The 22,418-nt window shown below is 31.6% G+C and overlaps 2 protein-coding genes across 2 annotated transcripts; both read left to right on the top strand.

Annotated features, from left to right (window-relative positions):
* On the top strand, positions 1-1,260 carry LOC114750306 (uncharacterized). The gene has a single exon (XM_028938875.1). It carries the CDS (start codon positions 1-3, stop codon positions 1,258-1,260), a length of 1,260 nt encoding a protein of 419 aa, XP_028794708.1.
* A 9,464-nt stretch (positions 1,261-10,724) lies between these two features.
* LOC114750307 (inorganic pyrophosphatase 1-like) lies at positions 10,725-12,903 on the top strand. The gene is made up of 4 exons (XM_028938876.1): positions 10,725-10,979; positions 11,283-11,404; positions 11,511-11,712; positions 12,190-12,903. The coding sequence occupies exons 1-4, from the start codon at positions 10,842-10,844 to the stop codon at positions 12,544-12,546; spliced, it is 819 nt and encodes a 272-aa protein (XP_028794709.1). The 5' UTR covers positions 10,725-10,841; the 3' UTR covers positions 12,547-12,903.
* Positions 12,904-22,418: the final 9,515 nt, after the last annotated feature.

Genomic DNA, 22,418 nt, shown 5'->3' with positions numbered 1-22,418 from the left:
ATGGCCTTGAGATTTCATAAGCTACTCTGCAATGGCACTCATATGAGAACTAAGAAATCTGGTGTTATGAATCTGAAATCGATGCTATATCACTCTTTGGAAGAATCTTTTTCTTCCCAAGATGTCTTGCCTTTGAAATGGTATGCGAATGTGTTTCCGAGGATTTCACAATTGACACATCTGCTGAAAAACGTGGATGCCATTAATGGAAGGCTTGTTGATGTTACCAGTAATGCCATCATAGTTGATGATAAAATCCAAGAAGAAATGGGTATATTGAAATCGCTTGTCCGGACCTTTATTGGGTGTCCGTCACTTCAGCAAAAGGTGAAACGCGCACAGAAAACAAGTCAAGATTCAATATCTCCTTTCAGCAAAGCAAGTGCTAGAGAGCCTATGGTTGTTGATTCACTTACTAAAATAAGCAATTCTCTCAATGTCACCGCTCAACAGAGGAAATCAGTTCGCTTAACAGTGTGCCCCCAAGTGACCCAGCACCGTGTATGGACAGGTGCACTTGAGGAGATTCTGAATGCCATGAAAGTTGATTTGGATTTGTTAACTGTTCGAGGATCAACCAAAAGTACTCTAATGGGTAAGCAAATTGTTCACAACTGCTTGAAATTTCTGACTGAAACTGCAGTTCCCTCTGATCCTGACACTGCTTCATGGATGAAACTCACACCTTCTAAAACCCTTGATCCTTCTGATCCCCACAAATGGCAAGACATTCTCGAGATGATCAATGATTTGATTGAATGTTTCAGAAGCGAAACTATGCTTAAGTTGCATGTGACCAAGCTCGAGGTAATGAAGGAGGGTCTCTCTCAAATCAGAGATGTTATAGTTGACAATAGTATCGGATACAAGGAAGCTAGACATCAAGAAAATCTAGTACAGAAGAAGCTTACCAAAACATTAGGACACTCATCTAGGTGTTTGTTCACTCTATTGTTATATTACCTATACAGAAGAGTTTCAGATATTGAAGTGGATATACGTGGTGGGGTTTATGAAAGTGGAGTTAAAGATAGGTTTTGCTTGTCCATGGGAAGAATTTTGACCTCAGATGACGAAAAAATGATTGGGCGTGGGGTGAAGCAGCTAGACCAGGCACTTGGAATATTCAAGTTTGTCTGGGAAACTGCAAAAATGAAAGGAAACTTGGATCTGGAAGGCCATATATGGTGTGTTGGAGCAGAAGACAGGATACTCAGGTACAGAGGAAACAAGTACTTCGTCCATGGTATTAGCCATTGAGAAAATTAATACTGGCTTGCCATATCTTGCTTCTTGCATACTTCTTTTATGGTGATTCTTTGATCACTGATGGTCAAAAGAATCATGGAACTCCAGAATGAGTTCGGTTACTTCATTTTTGACACTTTCTTTTCCCACTTTGTTTATACTAGTAGGTGAATGTCTCTGGGAAACTGCAAATATCAATTGACTTGTTTCACCAGATCAACTTCACTGAAATCATTTGAGTTGTGCCATTCTCGCAAAAATCCTAACTACCTCGGAGGGAGAAAGAATCTCAACTATGGCCTGCAGCACAAGTGACTGAAATTATTTGTGTTGTAGATTTTAACTGCCAAAGGAGCTGTATGCATACCATAATTTCGTTTCATTCAAGGCCTTAGGCCTTCTGTCAATAATAAATGGAGGGTCTAATCAAATATAAGAGATAAGTCTTTCTCTCTCTTTTTTTTTTTTTGGGTTGCTGGATAAGTCATATGAGTCATCACTTTTTTTTTTCCTCCTCTCGGAGAATACGGAGCCCAACCACCAGCTGAAGAAAATACGGAGCCAAGATTCTCCATGTTGGCCCCAAAGATCCTCTCAATCTTGATGGGCTTGTTGGGCCTATTTTTGGGGTATATTGGGCCTGGTTTACTAATATATTAATTTAGGTGCATTCATTGCCAGTGAAGAAATTATCACCCCAAAACACTTGACCTTCTATAGACCCATTTCAAGCGTGATTTACGGAATATAAAATAAGTATATGAGAAAAGTTTATCTCGATTTATATAAAATATGCTTAGAAATAATTTCAAATGATAATTCAAACAGGGCATATATATTCTTGGAAGGAATGTTCTAAACAAGGTTCGGTTTATAATTATTAGGCGTCCACATTTGGATGCTCATCAACTAATAAGCACTGAGTGCTCATCACTCAAAATGTTTCTATTTTGAGTGCTGGGCAGCCATTTTTTTTTTTCACTGCAACTTTTTTTTCCCCATCTCACATGTAAGATGCAGCAATCTCCCATAATTTCTTAACCTGATTCTATTCATCTGTAGTTTTTTTTTTTTTTTTTACTTTATCAGACATTATTAAAAGAGTACCCAAACTAAATAAAATGGTATTGATGTGTGAAAAAATTTAGAGTAACATAGTGTTTAGTATCCTAATGTTATATGTGATGCATCTAACACCCTAATCTTATTTATAATGTATTTAGCACCTCTAAATCATAAATAATATTGTGGTGTTGGATGTAACTGAAAAATAATTTCAAAAACACTTGACCTTCTATAGACCCATTTCAAGCGTGATTTACGGAATATAAAATAAGTATATGAGAAAAGTTTATCTCGATTTATATAAAATATGCTTATAAATAATTTCAAATGATAATTCAAACAGGGCATATATATTCTTGGAAGGAATGTTCTAAACAAGGTTCGGTTTATAATTATTAGGCGTCCACATTTGGATGCTCATCAACTAATAAGCACTGAGTGCTCATCACTCAAAATATTTCTATTTTGAGTGCTGGGCAGCCATTTTTTTTTTCATTGCAACTTTTTTTTCCCCATCTCACATGTAAGATGCAGCAATCTCCCATAATTTCTTAACCTGATTCTATTCATCTGTAGTTTTTTTTTTTTTTACTTTATCAGACATTATTAAAAGAGTACCCAAACTAAATAAAATGGTATTGATGTGTGAAAAAATTTAGAGTAACATAGTGTTTAGTATCCTAATGTTATATGTGATGCATCTAACACCCTAATCTTATTTATAATGTATTTAGCACCTCTAAATCATAAATAATATTGTGGTGTTGGATGTAACTGAAAAATAATTTCAAAAACACTTGACCTTCTATAGACCCATTTCAAGCGTGATTTACGGAATATAAAATAAGTATATGAGAAAAATTTATCTCGATTTATATAAAATATGCTTAGAAATAATTTCAAATGATAATTCAAACAGGGCATATATATTCTTGGAAGGAATGTTCTAAACAAGGTTCGGTTTATAATTATTAGGCGTCCACATTTGGATGCTCATCAACTAATAAGCACTGAGTGCTCATCACTCAAAATGTTTCTATTTTGAGTGCTGGGTAGCCATTTTTTTTTTCACTGCAACTTTTTTTTCCCCATCTCACATGTAAGATGCAGCAATCTCCCATAATTTCTTAACCTGATTCTATTCATCTGTAGTTTTTTTTTTTTTTACTTTATCAGACATTATTAAAAGAGTACCCAAACTAAATAAAATGGTATTGATGTGTGAAAAAATTTAGAGTAACATAGTGTTTAGTATCCTAATGTTATATGTGATGCATCTAACACCCTAATCTTATTTATAATGTATTTAGCACCTCTAAATCATAAATAATATTGTGGTGTTGGATGTAACTGAAAAATAATTTCAAAAACACTGGATAAAAAAAATTAAATGTACCATAAATAAGATTAAAATATTGGATACTATTTACAAATAATATCAATGTTGGATGTTACTTTATCCGAAAATTTATAGATTTATAATCCATTTATTAAGAAGAGTTAAGAATAAAAATAAATACTATTTCTGATTTTTAATATAAGAACTAATTGACTAATTTGAGTTGATTAAGAATATTAGTTAAGTTAGTTATTTTTAATAAATAGGTGTTGTCTTTCCTAAAATACCCTTATTAATCAGGCGTATTAGCTAATTTGATGAAATATTTAACATATGCAGCTATTACAAGGACTACCTTAAAAAAATAGAAAAATATGAGAAATAAAGAGGATTGAGATTTTATATTTAGAACCGAATAAAATGTCAAATTAGCTCTTATATTAAAGACTAAAAGTAGTAATAGATAATCATTTTTGTGATTAAATGATAAAATACTCATATGGTCCTATTTATTTAGAAAATTTTTTTTGATCTTATTTATAAGTTAATTAAATTTTTTATATGAATATGTAATTTTGTACTTTTCATTTATTATAGTTAGATCAATTATCATTGTGATAAAATATATATTAAACATGAATAAAATTAAAAAGTAATTAAATTAAAGAGAATATTTCAGTATTGTTTGGGTGAAGTAAAAAATATGCATAAATACAAATATATTGGGAAATTTTGGAAGGCTGCATGTGCTTAAAAAAATGTTACATTGAAAGAAAAAAAATGTTTATTGCCTAGAACTCAAAACGTGGGACGTTTTGAGTGCTGAACGCTCAGTACTCATCGAGTCGATAAGTACTGAATGCAGATGCTAATTATTAGATATATAATAACCGATTTTTAAAGTTTTTTAAGACTCTGATTAATCCAAATCAAGTTGGGCTAGTTTTCTTAATTATTCATAGAAATTTGAAGTTAAGACCTTGCTTAGGGAAAATAGATGGCAAATCATTTAAACAAGCCACGGCTACTTATATAGACATACTTATTTGCTTGATTTGGAAATGTGTTTAATGAAATTAATATAATATTTGATTTGATGTTTATCTAACATTAAAGGATCAGAATTTATGAATATTCTTTAGCATCAAACTGGAAAAAAATGGAACGTGACCAAACCCAATACTGATGCAGCGTTCACTGCCCGCAAGGATTTGGATTGGGAGATTTATTAAAAATAAATAAATAAAAAGGAAAAAAATGCTAAAGTTGTACAAATTGTTAGTATTCTTAGAAATTGGAATTGGAATATTCGTTAAAGATTAAAAGATCCTTAGTATAATAACTACAACTAAACATGATCTTTATAAATATAATACTACCTCCTGTCCTATTTATAAGACTTTCTTTATAGATTACAAATAAGATCTTATAAATAGGACCGCAGATAGTATTTTAATTCACTTTATCTGCTAAATTTATAATCATTTTCCTAACCTTATTGATTATATTATTTTGATCCTAAATGTAAGTCACTTGTAGTATATGTAATTATTGTTTTTCAATTTTACTCTTATTTAATTCACATTGGAAAGAAGAAGAAAACAGAATGGAGAGATATAAGAATGATTTGTAAATGTAGAGAGAAAGAAAACTTTAATAAGGATAAAATTGAAAAAAAAAATTGTCCATTTAATAAGGATAAAATTGAAAAAAATTGTTAATTTAATGCATTCTTTAGCATATGAGAATGTGTTACAATGACTTATATTTAAGACTAGAGTGATATATGTTAGAAGGGTTTAATTAGAAAATAATTTAATGTCACATGATTAATAAAGATATTTTAGAAAAATTAATGTATATTTATTATTAATGATTAAGTTAACTAATTTTCTTAATATCCTCAAATTATCTAACTTTTATAGTAAGAATTGAAGATAATGTTATGTATTTAAACTTGTGTACTGTACCATATAAATATGTGAAAAGAGTTGTATTTTGTAAAATGTAAAAACATGTATTTTAAGTGTTTACAAACCCACGCTTATTATTATTTATTCACATAAACTTAATTATAAATACGTACATGAAGGAGCATTTTATTTGGCCATTTTTTTAATTAAAATGACATGCAACTTTAGAAGAAGCCTTAGTAGGATGACACGTGTGGTAGGCATGTTATCATCTTCAAAACAAGTGGTAGGTTCACCTACTTATTTTTAAACAAATCTCTCGTGTGTGTGTGTGTGTATTATAAATTATGAAATATGAGGGAAAATTAAAAATAAATATTCAAAATTATCCAGATCTATAAAGCAAAATTCTAAAATTTTTAATTACGTTTAAGGACTGTGAATCCTTTTTTTTTTTAAGAAAAAAAGGCAAAGACCAAGGCTTTTTTGTAGGAAATAATCTTTCGCAACATTTTTTCGATTAAATCAAAAAATTAAGATTAATGTTGAAATTTTTAAAATTCAATGAAATGTTACTTTCTTAAATGTCCGTGTACTTTCTCTTTTAAGATCTCTTCTAAGTCTACACTTAGGGGAGGGGAAGAAAATCACGCTCCATACGTTTTTAAATCTAAAATTAGATAGCTATTTTACATTAAAAAATTATTTATAAAAATGTGTATATTTTTTTCAGATACTTTTTTTAATTATTTGCATTGAAAACTAGCAATTGATAAAAATCTCCTTTTAATATGTATAATTAATTGAAATTATTTAAAACAAATTATAAATTTAAGAGATAGAATTAAATGCAATTTTTTAGTTAAAATTAAAAGAAATTTTTAATTAGTTTCTACAAAAGAAATAGTGTTAATACAATTTTTAATTCTTAAAATTTAATTTCCATCCTTAAAACTTGGAGTTCTTGAAATCTAGGCAAACTAAAATAAAATTAAATTTCAGAGATCAAGATAAAATAAACTCAAATTTCAAGAATAAAAGATATTAATTTTAAATTTTAGGGAAAAAAGTTCAATGTCAAGAATTAAAAATAATAATCTCAAACAAATATTTAAAATTATCGCGCGTGCAATAAAAAAAGTACTTAATTGGCACGGGCTGATACTTCGCAATTTGAGTCTCTCTCAAACTCTTCGAAGTGACACTTCACGGCAGGATTGCTTGAATCCTCTTTCAATCTTTTCAAAAGAACTTATTTAGATGAAAATTCAATTTATAATTAAGAAAATCATAAAATAAACTAATTAATAAACTACGAACATGAAAAACATAAATATTATTTTTGTATAAAATTGTTGAACACATAGTTCATTTCCGTCATTTGGATATTTCCATATTCAGCAACAAATTTAATCCTATTAGGTTAAGTAGTTTTCCATATATTACCTGCATATTAATGTGGGAGTTAACTTTTCATATAAAATAATCATTAGTTTATTTTAATAATTTCTTTAATCAATCCACAAACACATCATCACCTATCACAATTAGAGACGTCACTTTGCCAATAAGCAAAGCTATTACCAAACATATTTATATACATATATGTATGTGTGTGTATATATTAGTTTAATAGTTTAATGACATTTTATTTTGCAGGATGATAACATAAAATAATCTTTCAAATTATGAAATCAATAAAATAAGCTTTATAATTTAAATTATTTAATTTTTATAACCCTGTTAATAACTTATGATTTAGTGGCATAAAATTTTTCCTATAAATAGAAAGTTGCAAATTAGATCACACTTGTAACCTTATATAGACTACTATATTACCTGTGTTTTTAGTGAAAAAGAATTAAAATTTATTAACGTTTTCCATGATTGAAGCCTTTTAAAATTCTTTAATACTTTGCAAGCAATGGGAAGAACATGCACGCGTGAGGAAATTTGATTTGTCATGATCAACTATAATATGTTATTAATATTTAATAATGGTAGTGATGACGCAGATGGAACATCAAAATCTGTAGGACAAAACCCATTGGTACATCCAAACCCACTAAATTAATTAAAGATTGAATATCAAAATTTAAAAATATGAATCATCATTATCTTTGTGGCATGGGATGTATATTAAAGATAAATCACTCATTTATTTTTAAAACTTAAATTTAAAAATACCAAACTCAACAAAGTGTTTTGATGTTAAATAGAAGATTTAATTGAGAAATTCGTTTTGGTTCTAAATATAAAATTTTAAATTTCAATTTAATTTGCCACTCAAACTTATAATTTTTTTAAAATTATCATATTGATTGCACCCATGAAAAACAATTTTTATCAATCACGTAATTTTTATCATAAGGACTGGACTATTGGAGGAGTATTAAACTACGCTATTTGATATCAAGGTTTAAGATTCTTTGATTATTCATTATAAGATTATTCTTTAATTGTTATTTAATGATAATTTGATTATAGATTTACTTTTTGTCCTTAAAGGGGACCAAAGTCTAATTAGTTTGAACTAAGTTAATTTCTTTCAGACGGAACATTGGTCATGATCAATCAGGAGAAATATAATGGATTAACTCCCAAGAAATTAGACTTCATCCTCTTCTTAGTCAATCTCTAGAGATTTGACTTGGTAAAAGAAAAGAAAAGGGTTCCAGAAATTTCATTCATTAACTGAGGCAATTCACATACAAAAAGCAAGTCAAAAGGCTTATTTGCCCAATTAATTAAAAAATATAATTCTGACCAGTCAATTAATATATTTTTTGTTAATGAACAAAAGCATATTATCAAGATGCAAAAATAAATAGACCTTAAGAACAATAAAGCTAATTATGATTGCCACAAAACAAACTTGTATTTCTGTTATTTTTTAAATGATAATAAAAACAGTTTAAAAAATGGGTTAGTAATTAGAATCAGGCATTGGTTTGCCAGAATAAGTTCATTAAGTTAATAAGGAGATAATTCTTTTTTTTTTTTTTACCAGCAAGGATATAATTCACTCTTCACAAATGCATAGGTTCGAATATCATCATTGGCACAAGCATTTTATCAACAGGTAATTTATGAGTATCTTTATAAATATTTTTTGAACTGAATTTTAAGATCCAACTTGTGCGTATATGCTTTGTGATATGAATAATAAATAAATAATTTTGTGGATAGTCTTATCATATTAAAAGTTTGAATTGATCTATTGAGATTACTTGTGGGGTTGGGTTTGCAAAGAACTTAAATGTAATAGCTGTAATGCACAAAGATGTGCCTGCTCTAAATGACAAATAATAAAGACTTTACTATCTCAAGTTAAACATATTTCACGGTGAGCTTGATGCTTGCCTACCTCAAATTATAAGAAACAACTATTAAAATTCCGCATCACACGATTCAAAATATTACTTAAATTTTGTTAAAAAAAAATGAATGCACAAGATATATATACACTTTTTTAGTTATACTTTTATTTATTTAAAAAAAACATGTGAGAGATAATGAGTGAAAATTTATTACAGAAAAAAATAACATATATTTAACATGAGTAAAAATAAAAACATTAATTTAAAATTTCAGACAAAGAGAAATTGTTTCTTATATTTCAAAACATTATCAAAGTTGTTAAATTTGAGATGGAAATCTAGATCGTAAGCTTGAATTATGAACTCGTACGAGTTTACTTTTATTAATAAATTGATTTTAAAAGTATATAATTAAATAATTAAAATATAAAAACTGAGAACTATTTCATCTAAATATATTTTAAATCTAAATAATTGAAATTAAATTCATTAACATTCATGATTTACCATATTCAATAAATTTTTTTTATAAAATTAATATATAAAATTACTAAACACAATTAAATCAAAAACTTTAACTCGAGTTTAAGAATAAGTTGATATGATCTTATAAGTTAAAAATATAAAAACATAAACTCGGTGAGTAAACTTATAAGTTCAACTAAGTTTATAGCTAGTACTCCTCCGGTCCTAAATGTAAGACCCTTATACACACACATATAAGGGTCTTACATTTAGGACCGGAGGAGTATAAGTTTAAGAGCAAGTTAACAAGATTTTGCAAACCAAAAATGGTAAGACCTTAAACCCAAAGAATCACTTCGCGAGTTTGACAACAATAAATATTATTTAATATAAACAAGGACAAAGAGATTAGCTGTTAATCGTTATGATTAATTTTTGATAATTTTAAAATTAATGGTGTTGGTAATTATGAAATAGAGCTGGTAAAATGAATTTTTTGAGGAAAAGGCAATTTAAATTGAGAGGCGGGTTCCTAAAATACAACATGGTTCTACGCCAGAAAATTTCATGCTACGATTTATTTTCATGGTATTTTACATTAATTAATTATTTTGACCCACATGTGAAAACTAACAGCCACAGGAATATTCAAAATAATATAAACATTGCAGGGTGGAGGGTGATGTATCCATCATCCTCAAGCACATGGTGACAAAGATTAGACTCTATCTTTGAATTTTGATCATATATTTACCAATAATTTACAAAATCACAAACATACAAATGTGAGAATGAAGCAAATAGAATCCAATTTGAGCTCTAACATTTGCACGCGGTCAGGTTCATCTACTTGGAAACTTGTACAAACACCGCACATGCCTAAAATTAGCAATTTTCTAAAAGTTTCATACTCAGAAAAATAAATAATAAATTCCTTTTCACCGGAAAATAAATAAATTTTTTAAGGATCACCGAAACAGAACCATACCCAGAATATTCTTGGAGACAGTGGCGAGTGAATTTCAAAGGTGGCCACCTAAAATTGAATTCCTTTGGAATATTCCATTTTGTTCCCGCCCGCGTTTTTGGTCTCTTGGCTTGGAATCCTTTCCCATCTCTTCACCGTTCGATTCTGCTGACCAAAGCGAGAAGTCAACAGATCCAACGGAGATGATGAGATTTGAAATCTAGCCGTCAGGATTTTGATTCGGGAGAAAGATGTGTTCTAGAGAAAGCAATCTGCACGAAATGGGGACCTTCATGGTAGCCTCCTTCTTAAGCCCTAAAGGTAATATTCCTTTGGAATCAAAAGAACCGTTTTTTGTTCTCTCTCTCTCTTTTTTTTTTTTTGGGGTTAGGTTTTAGCCATGGTGTTTGCTATAAATACCCACGTCCCGAGAGTTGTAGGATCCACGCCAAGAATTGATTTTGAGAGAACCACGAGACATTCAAGAGGGTTTGTTCTTCTGGGTCATTGAGATCTACTTAACAATGTCTGGAATTGTGGTGGTTTTCGACTTCGACAAGACCATTGTTGACTGCGATAGTGACAATTGGGTCATCGACGAGCTCGGTGCCACGGACTTGTTCAACCAGCTTCTTCCCACCATGCCTTGGAACTCTCTCATGGTAAGATTTTTATTTGGGAAGATTTAAACTTATGTTTCTTCAATGATGATGGTCCATGCAAGTCTGGTTTTTGTTTCAAGTTCAGAGAATATTTGCTCTCTCAAGGATATTACCATCTCATTGCCTCTTGAACGATGAAATTGTGAATTTCCCTGAGGCAATTCATTGATGTTGGGGTCATAGTACGAAAATGTTTTGGGTCATTTTAGTGTCACAAGTTTTGCTTTCGAAGTTTGTGCTTCTGGTATTGTTGCTTTATGACAGAAATAACTGAGTCTTCCTTTTCTGGTACTGATTTTATAGGATAGGATGATGATGGAGCTTCATGCACTAGGAGTAACCATTGAGAAGATTGAAGAAGTTCTGAAGAGGATTCCTATACATCCCAGAGTAGTCCCTGCCATTAAAGCAGCTCATGCTTTAGGGTATGCATCTTTCTCTTCTTCTATTTAAACAAACATAAGTTCTGTTTCCTTGTTTTTCTTTCCTTTGGGAGAAGAAGAAATATATGGTGGCGTTTTTGTTCTACAGGTGTGATTTAAGGGTTGTGAGTGATGCAAATATGTTCTTCATTGAGACAATTTTGAAGCATTTGGGAATAAAGGAGTGCTTCTCTGAGATTAACACTAATCCTGGCTATGTTAATGAGGAAGGAAGGTTGAGGATTTTGCCTTATCATGACTTCAACAAAGCTCCCCATGGATGCAGTCTCTGCCCTCCAAACATGTGCAAGGTACTCTATTCTCATCCTGCAATTCTCTTGCTTTTCTGCTCTAGATGGAAGAAGAAGAAGAAGAGGAAGAAGAAGAAAACTCACCCTTGATTATTAATCATAATCAAACAACTTGAATTGATTTTGGCAAACATACAAGTGGGTCCGGCCTCAGTGACCCCACCAAAGAATCTAGACATGAGTTGTGCTGTATTTAAAGGCTTGTCAACACGGAAGAATCTGGATTCTTTGCTCCCTCAATAGAGATCATTATATTCAACACTGAGGAGGAAAAAAATAATGATTAAAGTTTGACGTATGCTCCAATTCAGACGTAATAGTCAAAATAAGCAATACTTATAAAATTTTCTAGACACTTGGAATAAAGTAACCACCAATCAACATCCGATCGGAAAATTTATACTTTTTTGTGATAAATTCAGGTACCTTCCTGTTTATACATCATTTGTAATTGATTCAATCTTTCTTCCATTACAGGGTCTGATCATAGAGAGGATTCAAGATTCAGTATGCCCTGAAGGAAGCAAGAGGATTATCTATCTTGGTGATGGAAGTGGGGACTACTGCCCAAGCTTGAGGCTGAAAGAGAGAGACTTCATGATGCCAAGGAAGAACTTTCCTGTGTGGGATTTGATATGCAAAGATCCTTCGCTTGTGAAGGCCGAAATCCATGAATGGAGTGATGGGGAAGAGCTTGAGAGGGTTTTGATTCACTTGATCAACAAGATTTCTAAGGAAGAAGCATCTCAGTTCATCTCAGCTGATTGCAAGTTGCAGACTCTCTGTGTGTCTGCTCATGAGGCTCTGCCTCAAGCTCTCCGAGTTCAGCAGTAATGGCTGATTCAATGATTTAACATCTTTGAAAATGTAACATGATTCAAATAGTCCTTTTTTAGGGTCTTTCCCTAAGTCAGGTTTAACTGATGTCTCTAATGGTGTAACTGGTCCAAGAAGGCCTGTGGTTATAGTGTTCAATAATCAAAAGAGATTACAGAATTCCCGGTTCAGAAAGGAGTATGGACAATTATGAGATTCTTCACTTCATCTTTGCCAAACAATTGTTTTTTCTTGTTTGGCATTTTTTATTAGTGTGGGCTAAGAGGGTTTATAACAGAGTCAAATTATATGGCTCTTTTTTGGCCATGATATGAAGTGTCAAAAATGATTAAATGAATGAATGTTTTCGTCTCTAGTATTCTCCACTATTGCCATCACATTGAATAAGTCTTTTTTTTCCAACCTTGAATTGTATATGAATATCTTAGTTGGATATTAATATCATCAATATTAATGTATGCAATGTTTAGAAAAAATATGTTGATAATCCTTCAGTTTTGTTTTGATCAGAGACTTCCCCATTATTTTTTAAATATATATTTTAATCTAATTTTTAATATAATCAAGAATATTTCAGAACAGATTCTAAAATTACCTTTTTATTAATTAATACACATATTAATAGTATCATTCTCCCCACTTGATCTCAAAATCCCTAATTTCATTCGGACCTATTTGCATGTTCTCTCCCTAATACAGAATCAAAATATTAACAAACTTGAGTCGTTTTTTTTTTTTTGGGGGGGGGGGGGTGGTATGAATAAGGGCTGAGTATCTCAGCAAGGGTTGGATTGTGAGTGCAAAAAGTAGAGTTTTCCAACCCGGTTTATTCTTACCATAGGTATTAGAAATTAAATTGCTGATGAGGCCTAAATTGATGATAAGGTATGCACAAGCAATTTGAAGTATAATAATATTTAAATAACTAAATTAAAAAGCAGTAGAATGTATAAAAAAAATAAAAATGCCCCAAATCAAATGTTAAAGAATAAAACAGATGAAAATTTAATTAAATATATACTTATTTTACAGAATTACATTATATCATAGGAAAAAAATCTTGCGAGTTAAATAACGATAGGATCGCAAAAATTCATAAGATATTCATGAATTTGAATATGAAAAAAGCTCAAAAGTATGGAAATACTCTCCAATAAATGATAAATGATAGATGTAAGAACTAACTAGGGAGTTAATTTTAATTATAAATGTAAGATTTAATTTACTTAGCTTATAAATTGATATATAGTTTGATATTACTCTTAATCCAACTTTAATTTATTGTCTTCCTACCACTTAAATGATTGATCCAAAAGATATGACTTTATTTTGGAGACCAAAAGATATGATTTAAATGCTTGGATATTTTTCATCCACGATCTATCCAACAAGCTCTCAAAATCTGGGGATGGGGACCAATACCCAAATGGACTTCCTTCCATATGAGATAGCCATGATTTAGTGGTCCACATTAATTAATTTTAATAAATATCGAATCAATTGTAAGCCAAAAAAAGAAAAAGCAGAGATCAAATCAGTGTACCTCAACTTTCAAACGTCAACTTCAACCAAGAAAAATAATATTGATGGCCACAAATGCTAAAACAATCGCATCTAAAATCTTTGGATACATTGCATAGTTCAGCTAGTAGCAGATTGTGCCGGTTTAATCGGAGATCTTAAATTTGAGCTCACAGCATAAAATTAGGTTAAAAACTCACTGGTAGATCTTCATTGCTTTTACAGTTCTACATTGTTTGATTTAAATTGGTCAGAGTCCAATATATTTTTTCAAACATCAGTGCATCTTATCCTTATTATTTATAAAAGTTAGTTAAAAATTTAATTTGATTTTAAATACTCCTCTGATCTTAAATATAAAAACCTTATACTTGAGTATAAGGGTCTTATATTTATGATCGGAGGAGTATAGGATTTCAACATACTTTTTTTTCAATATTTATTCATTTTCTTCTAAATAATGCTTATAATGATTACATTGTTAATAAGTATTCATCAAGAAGTAATTTCAATGCATATAGTTGATAGAGTTATTTTAAAGAAGATGACATTCATTTATTACAAATAATTAATTTAACTATTTTTTTAATATTTACAAATTAGTTATATAGCTCTTATATATTTGGGAGCGGATGTACTATCATCTTTCAAACATTATATTATGTGATCTTACTAAGATGAGATGACGACACTTTTGTCCTACGCCATTCATGCCTTCTCCTTTTTTTCTTTGACTTGTCAACTTCTTTGGCCTTCTACACAAATTTAGAATTTGGTCACTTTGGTGTTTAAAATAAATGCAATTATGTTGTCTCCATGTCTCCTCTTTGCTTCTTGATGATTAGGTCTTTCATATTCTTTGATCTTCCAGGAAGAATAAAATAAATTCAATAAAGGATTTGGTTGATTAGCTTCTTTTCTTTCAGTAATGTAGAACAGATAGATACACTTGAATTGTTAAAATCCATATATGCCTCCATGCATTGTTGTAGTGTTCCTTGCTCGAACCTTTCCATGGACCTTGATTAAACCATCATTGGAATTAATCTGTAAATTTTAAGAAGAAGCTACAAACTCAACTCAAGGCTTTGCTAAATTGTAAATTTTTAGATTGCTGGATCTTGTTAAGATTTATGCTAAAGATTATGTCAGTCACTGTCAAATGCCTGTCCACTGCTTTTTTTTTTTTTTTTTAAATTCCCTTCAATAATTTTCATGAAAATCATTACACTCAATAATCAGAAACAGAAAATAAAGAAAGCAACTAACTTCAGTAGCTTTATTTTTTTTCCCGCCCTTCAAATATGCCACTACCTCCAGTCCTTAATATAAAAGCTAGTTAACTAATTTGAGTATATTAAAAAAGTTTGTTGAGTTAGTTATTTGTAATAATTAGGAGTTGTTTTCTCTAAAATACCTTTGATAATCATATATATTAACTAGAACTAACATTTGATTGAATCTTTAATATGTACAACTACTACAAGAACTATCTTGGGAAAAATGATAAATATAAAAGACAAAATAGATTGGGATCTAATATTTAGGACCAAATTAAAAGTCAAATTAATTCTTATATTATAAATCAGAATTAGTATTGATAAACTTCTAGTTTTAAATACAAGAGCTGGTTGAAGGGGTTAGCTTATTTATTGTCTTGCTACCAAGAAAAACAAATCATAGGTAACGATCAAAACACTAAAGATTTTCGTCGCGCATGCTCCTCTCATTGTCATGCATCTGAACTCACTCCTCCTCTTGATTGTTTCACCAATCCAAACTCATATCTTTGTATATATAATCCAAGGTTTTCTCAATTTTAAGCAACGTGAGACTCTCTTTTTTGGACACACTTACCCACAAAACTACAACAGAAGAGGGCCCGGGCATTTACATTAATTCTAACCTCACCCTCATTGAGTGGCCTTCAACACTCCATATGCATGTTGGTTCAACAGCATATCGTCTAGCCACTTCTCAAAATTCGTCACATTATCTTTATTGAGCACCAAAGATAATGACCCTTCATCCTTGTTTTTTGTTAAAGTTTCTCATTTTTAGTCATGTCGGAATCTTATGTCAACTTGATATCATATAAAGTATGCCAAGTCATGATCCCCGTTCGAAAGTAAGCAAAGTTGAAAGTATATAAAAAGAGTTCCAACAACAAAGACTTGGTCTAGCAGTGTAAGGCTCCGTTAAATCTTTTTGGGTCTTGAGCTCGAATCTTAGAAGAGCCATCTTTGTAGAGAGGGAAAGCTACAAACCCCGAACTAAATTAACCAGATTATAATATCAAAGAAAAAGTCCCAAGAGTATGAAAGGGCAGAACTTCCCTTATATCAAACTCCTTTATATAGAATACTAGTGTGATTTCTTCGTGAAATCCTGGACCTGACTTCTCCTCTCTTCTGTTTCGTATGCTGCCAGATCAACATATCATCACTGCTTATGTTTCCTCCGATGGGATTTAGATTCCAGATTCCATTCTCTATTAGCATGTCAACCGTCTACCCTTTTCTTTTTGCTAAGTATAAGTATTGTCTTATTAGAAGCAATCATGTTTAAGATACTATCAGATACTAAATATAGACATTTTTTTTTAATGATGATTCAAATATTGATTTGCCATATCCCTTCCGCTATGATGAACCTTCCCACCTATGAATACCTGGCCGAATCATAAACCAAACATTGCATTATCCAGATGCACAAGTTTGTGGAATGTTGGGCCCAATCTAACGTTTAGGATCCATTATGTAGGCCCAAATTCTAGAGTGCTTTATTAGCGGCAAGTCTGTTCGTTTAGCTTATGAAGCTCTTCTCGCTGGATCAAAGCGCAAAATCCTATTTTGGTTTAATCGTTTATTATTATTTAACATGTTTCTTTATAGAGTTTAATTTGGTTCTTCATGAATGATAAATAGTCCGGTCTCTTAATAATTTTTTTCCTTTGCCCGTTGGGTCCTTCCTATTTAGACATTTTTCAGTTTGACCATTTACAAGTGAAATTAATATCAATAATTTCCTTCCACATATAATTTGGTAGAACAACGTCACATGAAACACTAGAATAAAATTCTACTATGGTGAGATGTCACGTGTGTTTTGTAAGAATATGGTGAAAAATCAGAGAGAGAGAGGGGACAAGTAATCTGGGCAAAGGACAAGAGTCAACCTCTTTGTGTGCTCATGTCTGTTGAGAGCAAAAATTTTGTCTTACAGGCACTGTCTTCAACAGACACAATCTCCAAACAGATTCATCCCTGTATATGTTTCCTTCCGGTCCTAAATATAAGACATATTTTGTAGTGTAAATATAAGATCTATTTTATATTGTAAAAATTACACTACAAAATGGGTCTTATATGTAAAACCGGAGAAGTATATAATAATGCAATGATGCCTCAGATATTAAGCTCACAAAATAGAGAGAGAGAGAAATCTACAAGAAAACTTATTATTGAGAGTAAACCTTAAGAAAATCAAATCCCAGAAAGTTAATAAACACATAAAGATGTCAAACTTTTATGCCAATATCTGTGTGTTAGGTTGGAAGACTAAAGAGAGGGTGAAAAAGATGACACAAAAGATAGGGTGTAAGGAATCAAAGAGTGTGATAGAAAAGAGACAAAGAAAAAAGCAGGGGAAACAGGTAAATGATGGGGGAGGGATCGGAGAGCCATGAAAGCAGAGATGTAATGATTTGAGAGAAGAAGGAAGAATCAAGAACCTGAGGGCATCTTTGCTTCTTGTTATGAATTAAATGGCATGTGGGGCCACATACCCTAAATAGACCCCACCCTCCTATCATTATTGTGTTTGCGTTGTGATTTACATCCCCTGTTTACACAAACCCTCTCTCTATGCCTTTTTGAACAGAGACTCTGTTTTTGACCTCTTCTATTTGGCTTTTCAGATTCCTTAGTTTCCAGCATATGATATATATATTTATATATATATAGTTGGAAAGCCTTGAGCTGGGTACTTTGCGTGTGGAAAGATTAATTAAATAATGCTATTTTAAAATGTCTTTTAAAGAATTACGTATAAAATATTGTTATACAGTTAATGTCTTGCAAGAGTACCTCTGAATATACAACCAAGTCTCCCATAGACATATTCATGAGGAAAAATTAATTTACACGTACAAATTATTAGTTCTGAGCATGTTTTAGTTTTCCTTGCTCAAACCTTTACGTGGACCTTGATTAAACCATTATTCGAATTAATCTGTAAATTTTACGAAAAAGCTACAGACTCAACTCAAGCTCTGCTAAATTGTAAATTTTTAGGCTGCTGGATCTTGTTGAGGTTCATGCTAAAGATTATGTCAGTCACTGTCAAATGTCTGTCCACTGCTTTTTTTTAATTCCCTTCAATAATTTTCATGAAAATCATTACACTCAATAATCAGAAACAGAAATAAAGAAAGCAACTAACTCTAGCAGCTTCATTCTTTTCGCTGCCCTTCAAATATGCTGCTCATCTTTAATATAAAAGCTAGTCAACTAATTTGAGTAGATTAAGAAAGTTTGTTGAGTTAGTTATTTGTAATAATTAAGAGTTCTTTTTTCTAACATATCTTTGATAATCATATATATTAGCTAAAACTAACATTTGATTGAATATTTAATATGTACAATTACTACAAGGATTATCTTAGAAAAAATTGATAAATATAAAAGGAAAAGTGAATTGGAGTCTTATATTTAGGGTTAAATTGAAAACTAAACTAACTCTTATATTATGAATTGGAGGTAGTATTAATGAACTTCTAGTTTTATATGCAAGAGCTAGTTGAGGGGTCGGTATATTGATTGTCTTATCTTGCTAGCTGCTACCAAGAAAAAGAAATCATAGCTAATGATCAAACCAGTAAAGATTTTCGTCGCGCATGCTCCTCTCATTGTCATGCATCTGAAATCACTCCTCCTCTTGATTATTTCCCTTATCCAAACTCGTATCTTAGTATATATAATCTACGGTTTTCTCAATTTTAAGCAAAACGTGAAACTTTTTTTTTTTTGGGACACACTTACCCACAAAACTACAACAGAAAAGGGGCCGGGCATCTACATTAAAGCTCTGTTTGGATGCTCCAAAACCATGGTTTCAGAAGCACTTTTCCGCAAAACGAGATAACCTCCTCCACATATTTACTTCGTAATTCGTAAAAGCACTTCTGAAACCATGGTTTGGTTTTTATCCAAACACTACCTAATTCTAACCTCACCCTCATTAAGTGGCCTTCAACACTCCATATGTATGTCTGTTCACAGCATATCTTCTTGCCACTTCTCAAAATTCGTCACATCATCTTTATCGACCACCAAAGATAATGACCGTTCATCCCTTTTTTTTTTTTTGGGTTAAAATTTCTCATTTTTAGTCATGTCGGAATCTTATGTCAACTTGATATCATCTAAAGGATGCCAAGTCGTGATCCCTGTTTGAAACTAAGTCGAAAGTCTGTATAAAAACAGTCCCAAGAGTGCGAAGGGGAAGAACTTACCTTATACTCCTCTGGTCCTTAATATAAGACACATTTAACTAATTTGATTAAATTAATTAAGTTAGGTAAGTTAGTTAATTATAAGAAAAGTGACACATTTTTCCTAAAATGCCATAATCATCTTTCTTAATACCCTCTCTCCCCCTTCTACTTGATTATGGTTGAAAGAGTATCCATATGGGTAATTTAAAGAAAATTGATAAATATGATAAATGGGTCTTATATTTAGGATCAAAATCAACTCAAGAATTGAGTCCTATATTAAGAACCGGAGGAGTATCAAACTCCTTTATATAGAATATTAGTGTGATTTCTTCATGAAATCCTAGACTTTTCTTCTTTTTGGTATGCTGCCAGATCAACGTAGCATCACTGCTTCTGTTTCCTCCAATGGGATTTGGATTCCAGATTCCATTCTCTGTTAGTATGTCAACTGCTACCCTTTTTTGTTCTTTGCTAAGTATAAATATCATCTTATTGGAACTAATCCTGTTCAGGACACTATCAAGCACTAAATATGGATATCTTCTCAGTAAGAATTAAAACCTACATTGATCATGTTATGGGAGACTAGTCTCTTCCCACCTATGAACACCTGGCTGAATGATAAACCAAACATTGCATTATCCAGATACACAAGTTTGTGGAATGTTGGGCCCAATCTAACGTTTAGGATCCATTATGTAGGCCCAAACTCTAGAGTGCTCTATTAGTGGCCAGTGTGTTCGTTTGGTTTATGAAACTCGTCTCGCTGGATCAAAGGGCAAAATCCAGTTTTGGTTTAATCATTTATTATTGTTTAACATGTTTCTTTGCAGAGTTTAATTTGGTTCTTCATGAATGGTTTGCTAGTTTAGTCTCTTAATAATTCTTTTTCTTTGCCCGTTTGGTCCTTCCTGTGTAGAAATTTTTCTGTCTGACCATTTACAAGTAGAATTACTATCCATAATTTCCTTTCCAATATAATTTGGTAGAGCAATGTCACATGAAAAACTAGAATAAAATTCTACTCCTGGTGAGACGTCACATGTGTTTTGTAAGAATATGATGAAAAATCAGAGAGAGAGAGAGAGAGGACAATTAATCTGGGCAAGGGACAGGAGTCAACCTTTTTGTGTGCTTGTGCCTGTTGAGAGCAAAACTTTTGTCTTACAGGCAGAGTCTTCAACAGACACAATCTTCAAACAGATCCATCCTGTATATGTATGTAATAATGCAATGATCCCTCAAATATTAAATTCACAAAAGAGAAGGGGGGGGGGGGAAGAAAGAAACCTTATTATTGAGAGGAAACCTCAAGAAAATCAAATCCCAGAAAGTTAATAAACACGTAAAGATCTCAAACTTTTATGCCAATATCTGTGTGTTAGGTTAGAAGATTAAAGAGAGGATGAAAAGATGACACAAAAGATAGGGTATAAGGAATCAAAGAGTGTGATAGAAAAGAGACAAAGAAAAAAGCAGGGGAAAGGTAAACGATGCGGGAGAGATCAGAGAGTCATGAAAGCAGATGTACAATGATTTGATGGAAGAAGGAAGAATCTGTGGGGTATCTTTGCTTCTTGTTATGAATTTAATGGCATGTGGGGCCACATACCCTAAATGGACCCCGCCCTCTTTCTATCATTATTGTGTTTGCGTTATGATATGCATGCCCTGTTTACACAAACCCTCTCTCTGCGCCTTTTTGAACAGAGACTCTGTTTTTGACCTCTTCCATTTGGCTTTTCAGATTCCTTAATTTCCAGCATATGACATATATATATATATATATATAGTCGGCAAGGCCTTGAGCTGGGTACTTTGCATGTGGAAGGATTAATTAAAGAATATTTTAAAATGCCTTTTAAAGAATTATGTATAAAATATTGTTATACAACTATTGTCTTACAAGAGTACCTCTGTATATGCTACTAAAGCCAAGGCTCCCATAGGTATATTCATAAGGCAAAATTAATTTACTCGTACAAATTATTAGTTCTGAGCATGTTTTAGTTTTACTACGATAATAGTAATAATAATAACCAGATAAGATAACACTTTAGACTAATGATGGTGAAGAGGAACACAACTACTGATTACAACGTGGGACTGTCGAATGTCATTATGCCAACCTCTACGTATACTAACATTTCATATGTATATTATATATATATATATAAAAGAGTATAATGATGACCAGCTACTGCTATATATATATATATAGTTGATTATATCCAGCCTTTTACTGGAAGAAGCAGATCACAGAATCACAACTTCTTTCTGATTCGCCTGCTTCTTCAATCAAAATGGTAACTGTTTGATGATTACCCCTTTTCTTTTTGAGTCTTATTATCCACTCATTGCTCTATTATCATCATCACAGGCACGAATATATAAATATATATATATATATATCTATATATGACAGACGGATGATAATAAGAGACATATATACGTACAAAGATGGATACTGTGTTTGGAAAATGAGTTTTCAGAGTGAGACCTGCAAGTTTATGTGGCAACAGAAAAAGGGACAGCAGGAAGCATGAAACGAGGAAAATTAAAAAAAACATGGCGTGGGTTGTAATTTGTACGTGGTAGGGCAGAGGATAATATTAATAATTAGGGTTAGAAATGGAAATGACGTAGTGATTATATATGAAAATAATGCTCACAGCCTAAACGTCCTATATTGTTTGTCTTGTAACCCATTTTTGTGCGTGTGAAGGACAATAATGCCCCCACCCCCTTGGCTTCTTTTATTAATAATTCATGAATCACTAAGCTGGCACGTACGTATGCCTGCATTAAAAGCCAATCGCAGTGAGATTATTTGTTGCTCACGATCTAT

Source organism: Neltuma alba, unplaced genomic scaffold, assembly GCF_004799145.2.
Source record: "Neltuma alba isolate B1F8T4 unplaced genomic scaffold, ASM479914v2 tig00006418_pilon, whole genome shotgun sequence".
NCBI lineage: Eukaryota > Viridiplantae > Streptophyta > Magnoliopsida > Fabales > Fabaceae > Neltuma > Neltuma alba.
Note: the sequence above shows the minus strand (reverse complement) of the source record. Positions and strands in the feature narration are given on the sequence as shown.

What these genes read in the sequence shown, in the direction of transcription:
- LOC114750306 (XM_028938875.1), top strand. Translation starts at nt 1, where the DNA reads ATGGCCTTGAGATTTCATAAGCTACTCTGCAATGGCACTCATATGAGA.
- LOC114750307 (XM_028938876.1), top strand. Translation starts at nt 10,842, where the DNA reads ATGTCTGGAATTGTGGTGGTTTTCGACTTCGACAAGACCATTGTTGAC. An exon ending in TGCCTTGGAACTCTCTCATG is followed by an intron (nt 10,980 to 11,282) that starts GTAAGATTTTTA and finishes CTGATTTTATAG; the next exon opens with GATAGGATGATGATGGAGCT. An exon ending in GCCCTCCAAACATGTGCAAG is followed by an intron (nt 11,713 to 12,189) that starts GTACTCTATTCT and finishes CTTCCATTACAG; the next exon opens with GGTCTGATCATAGAGAGGAT.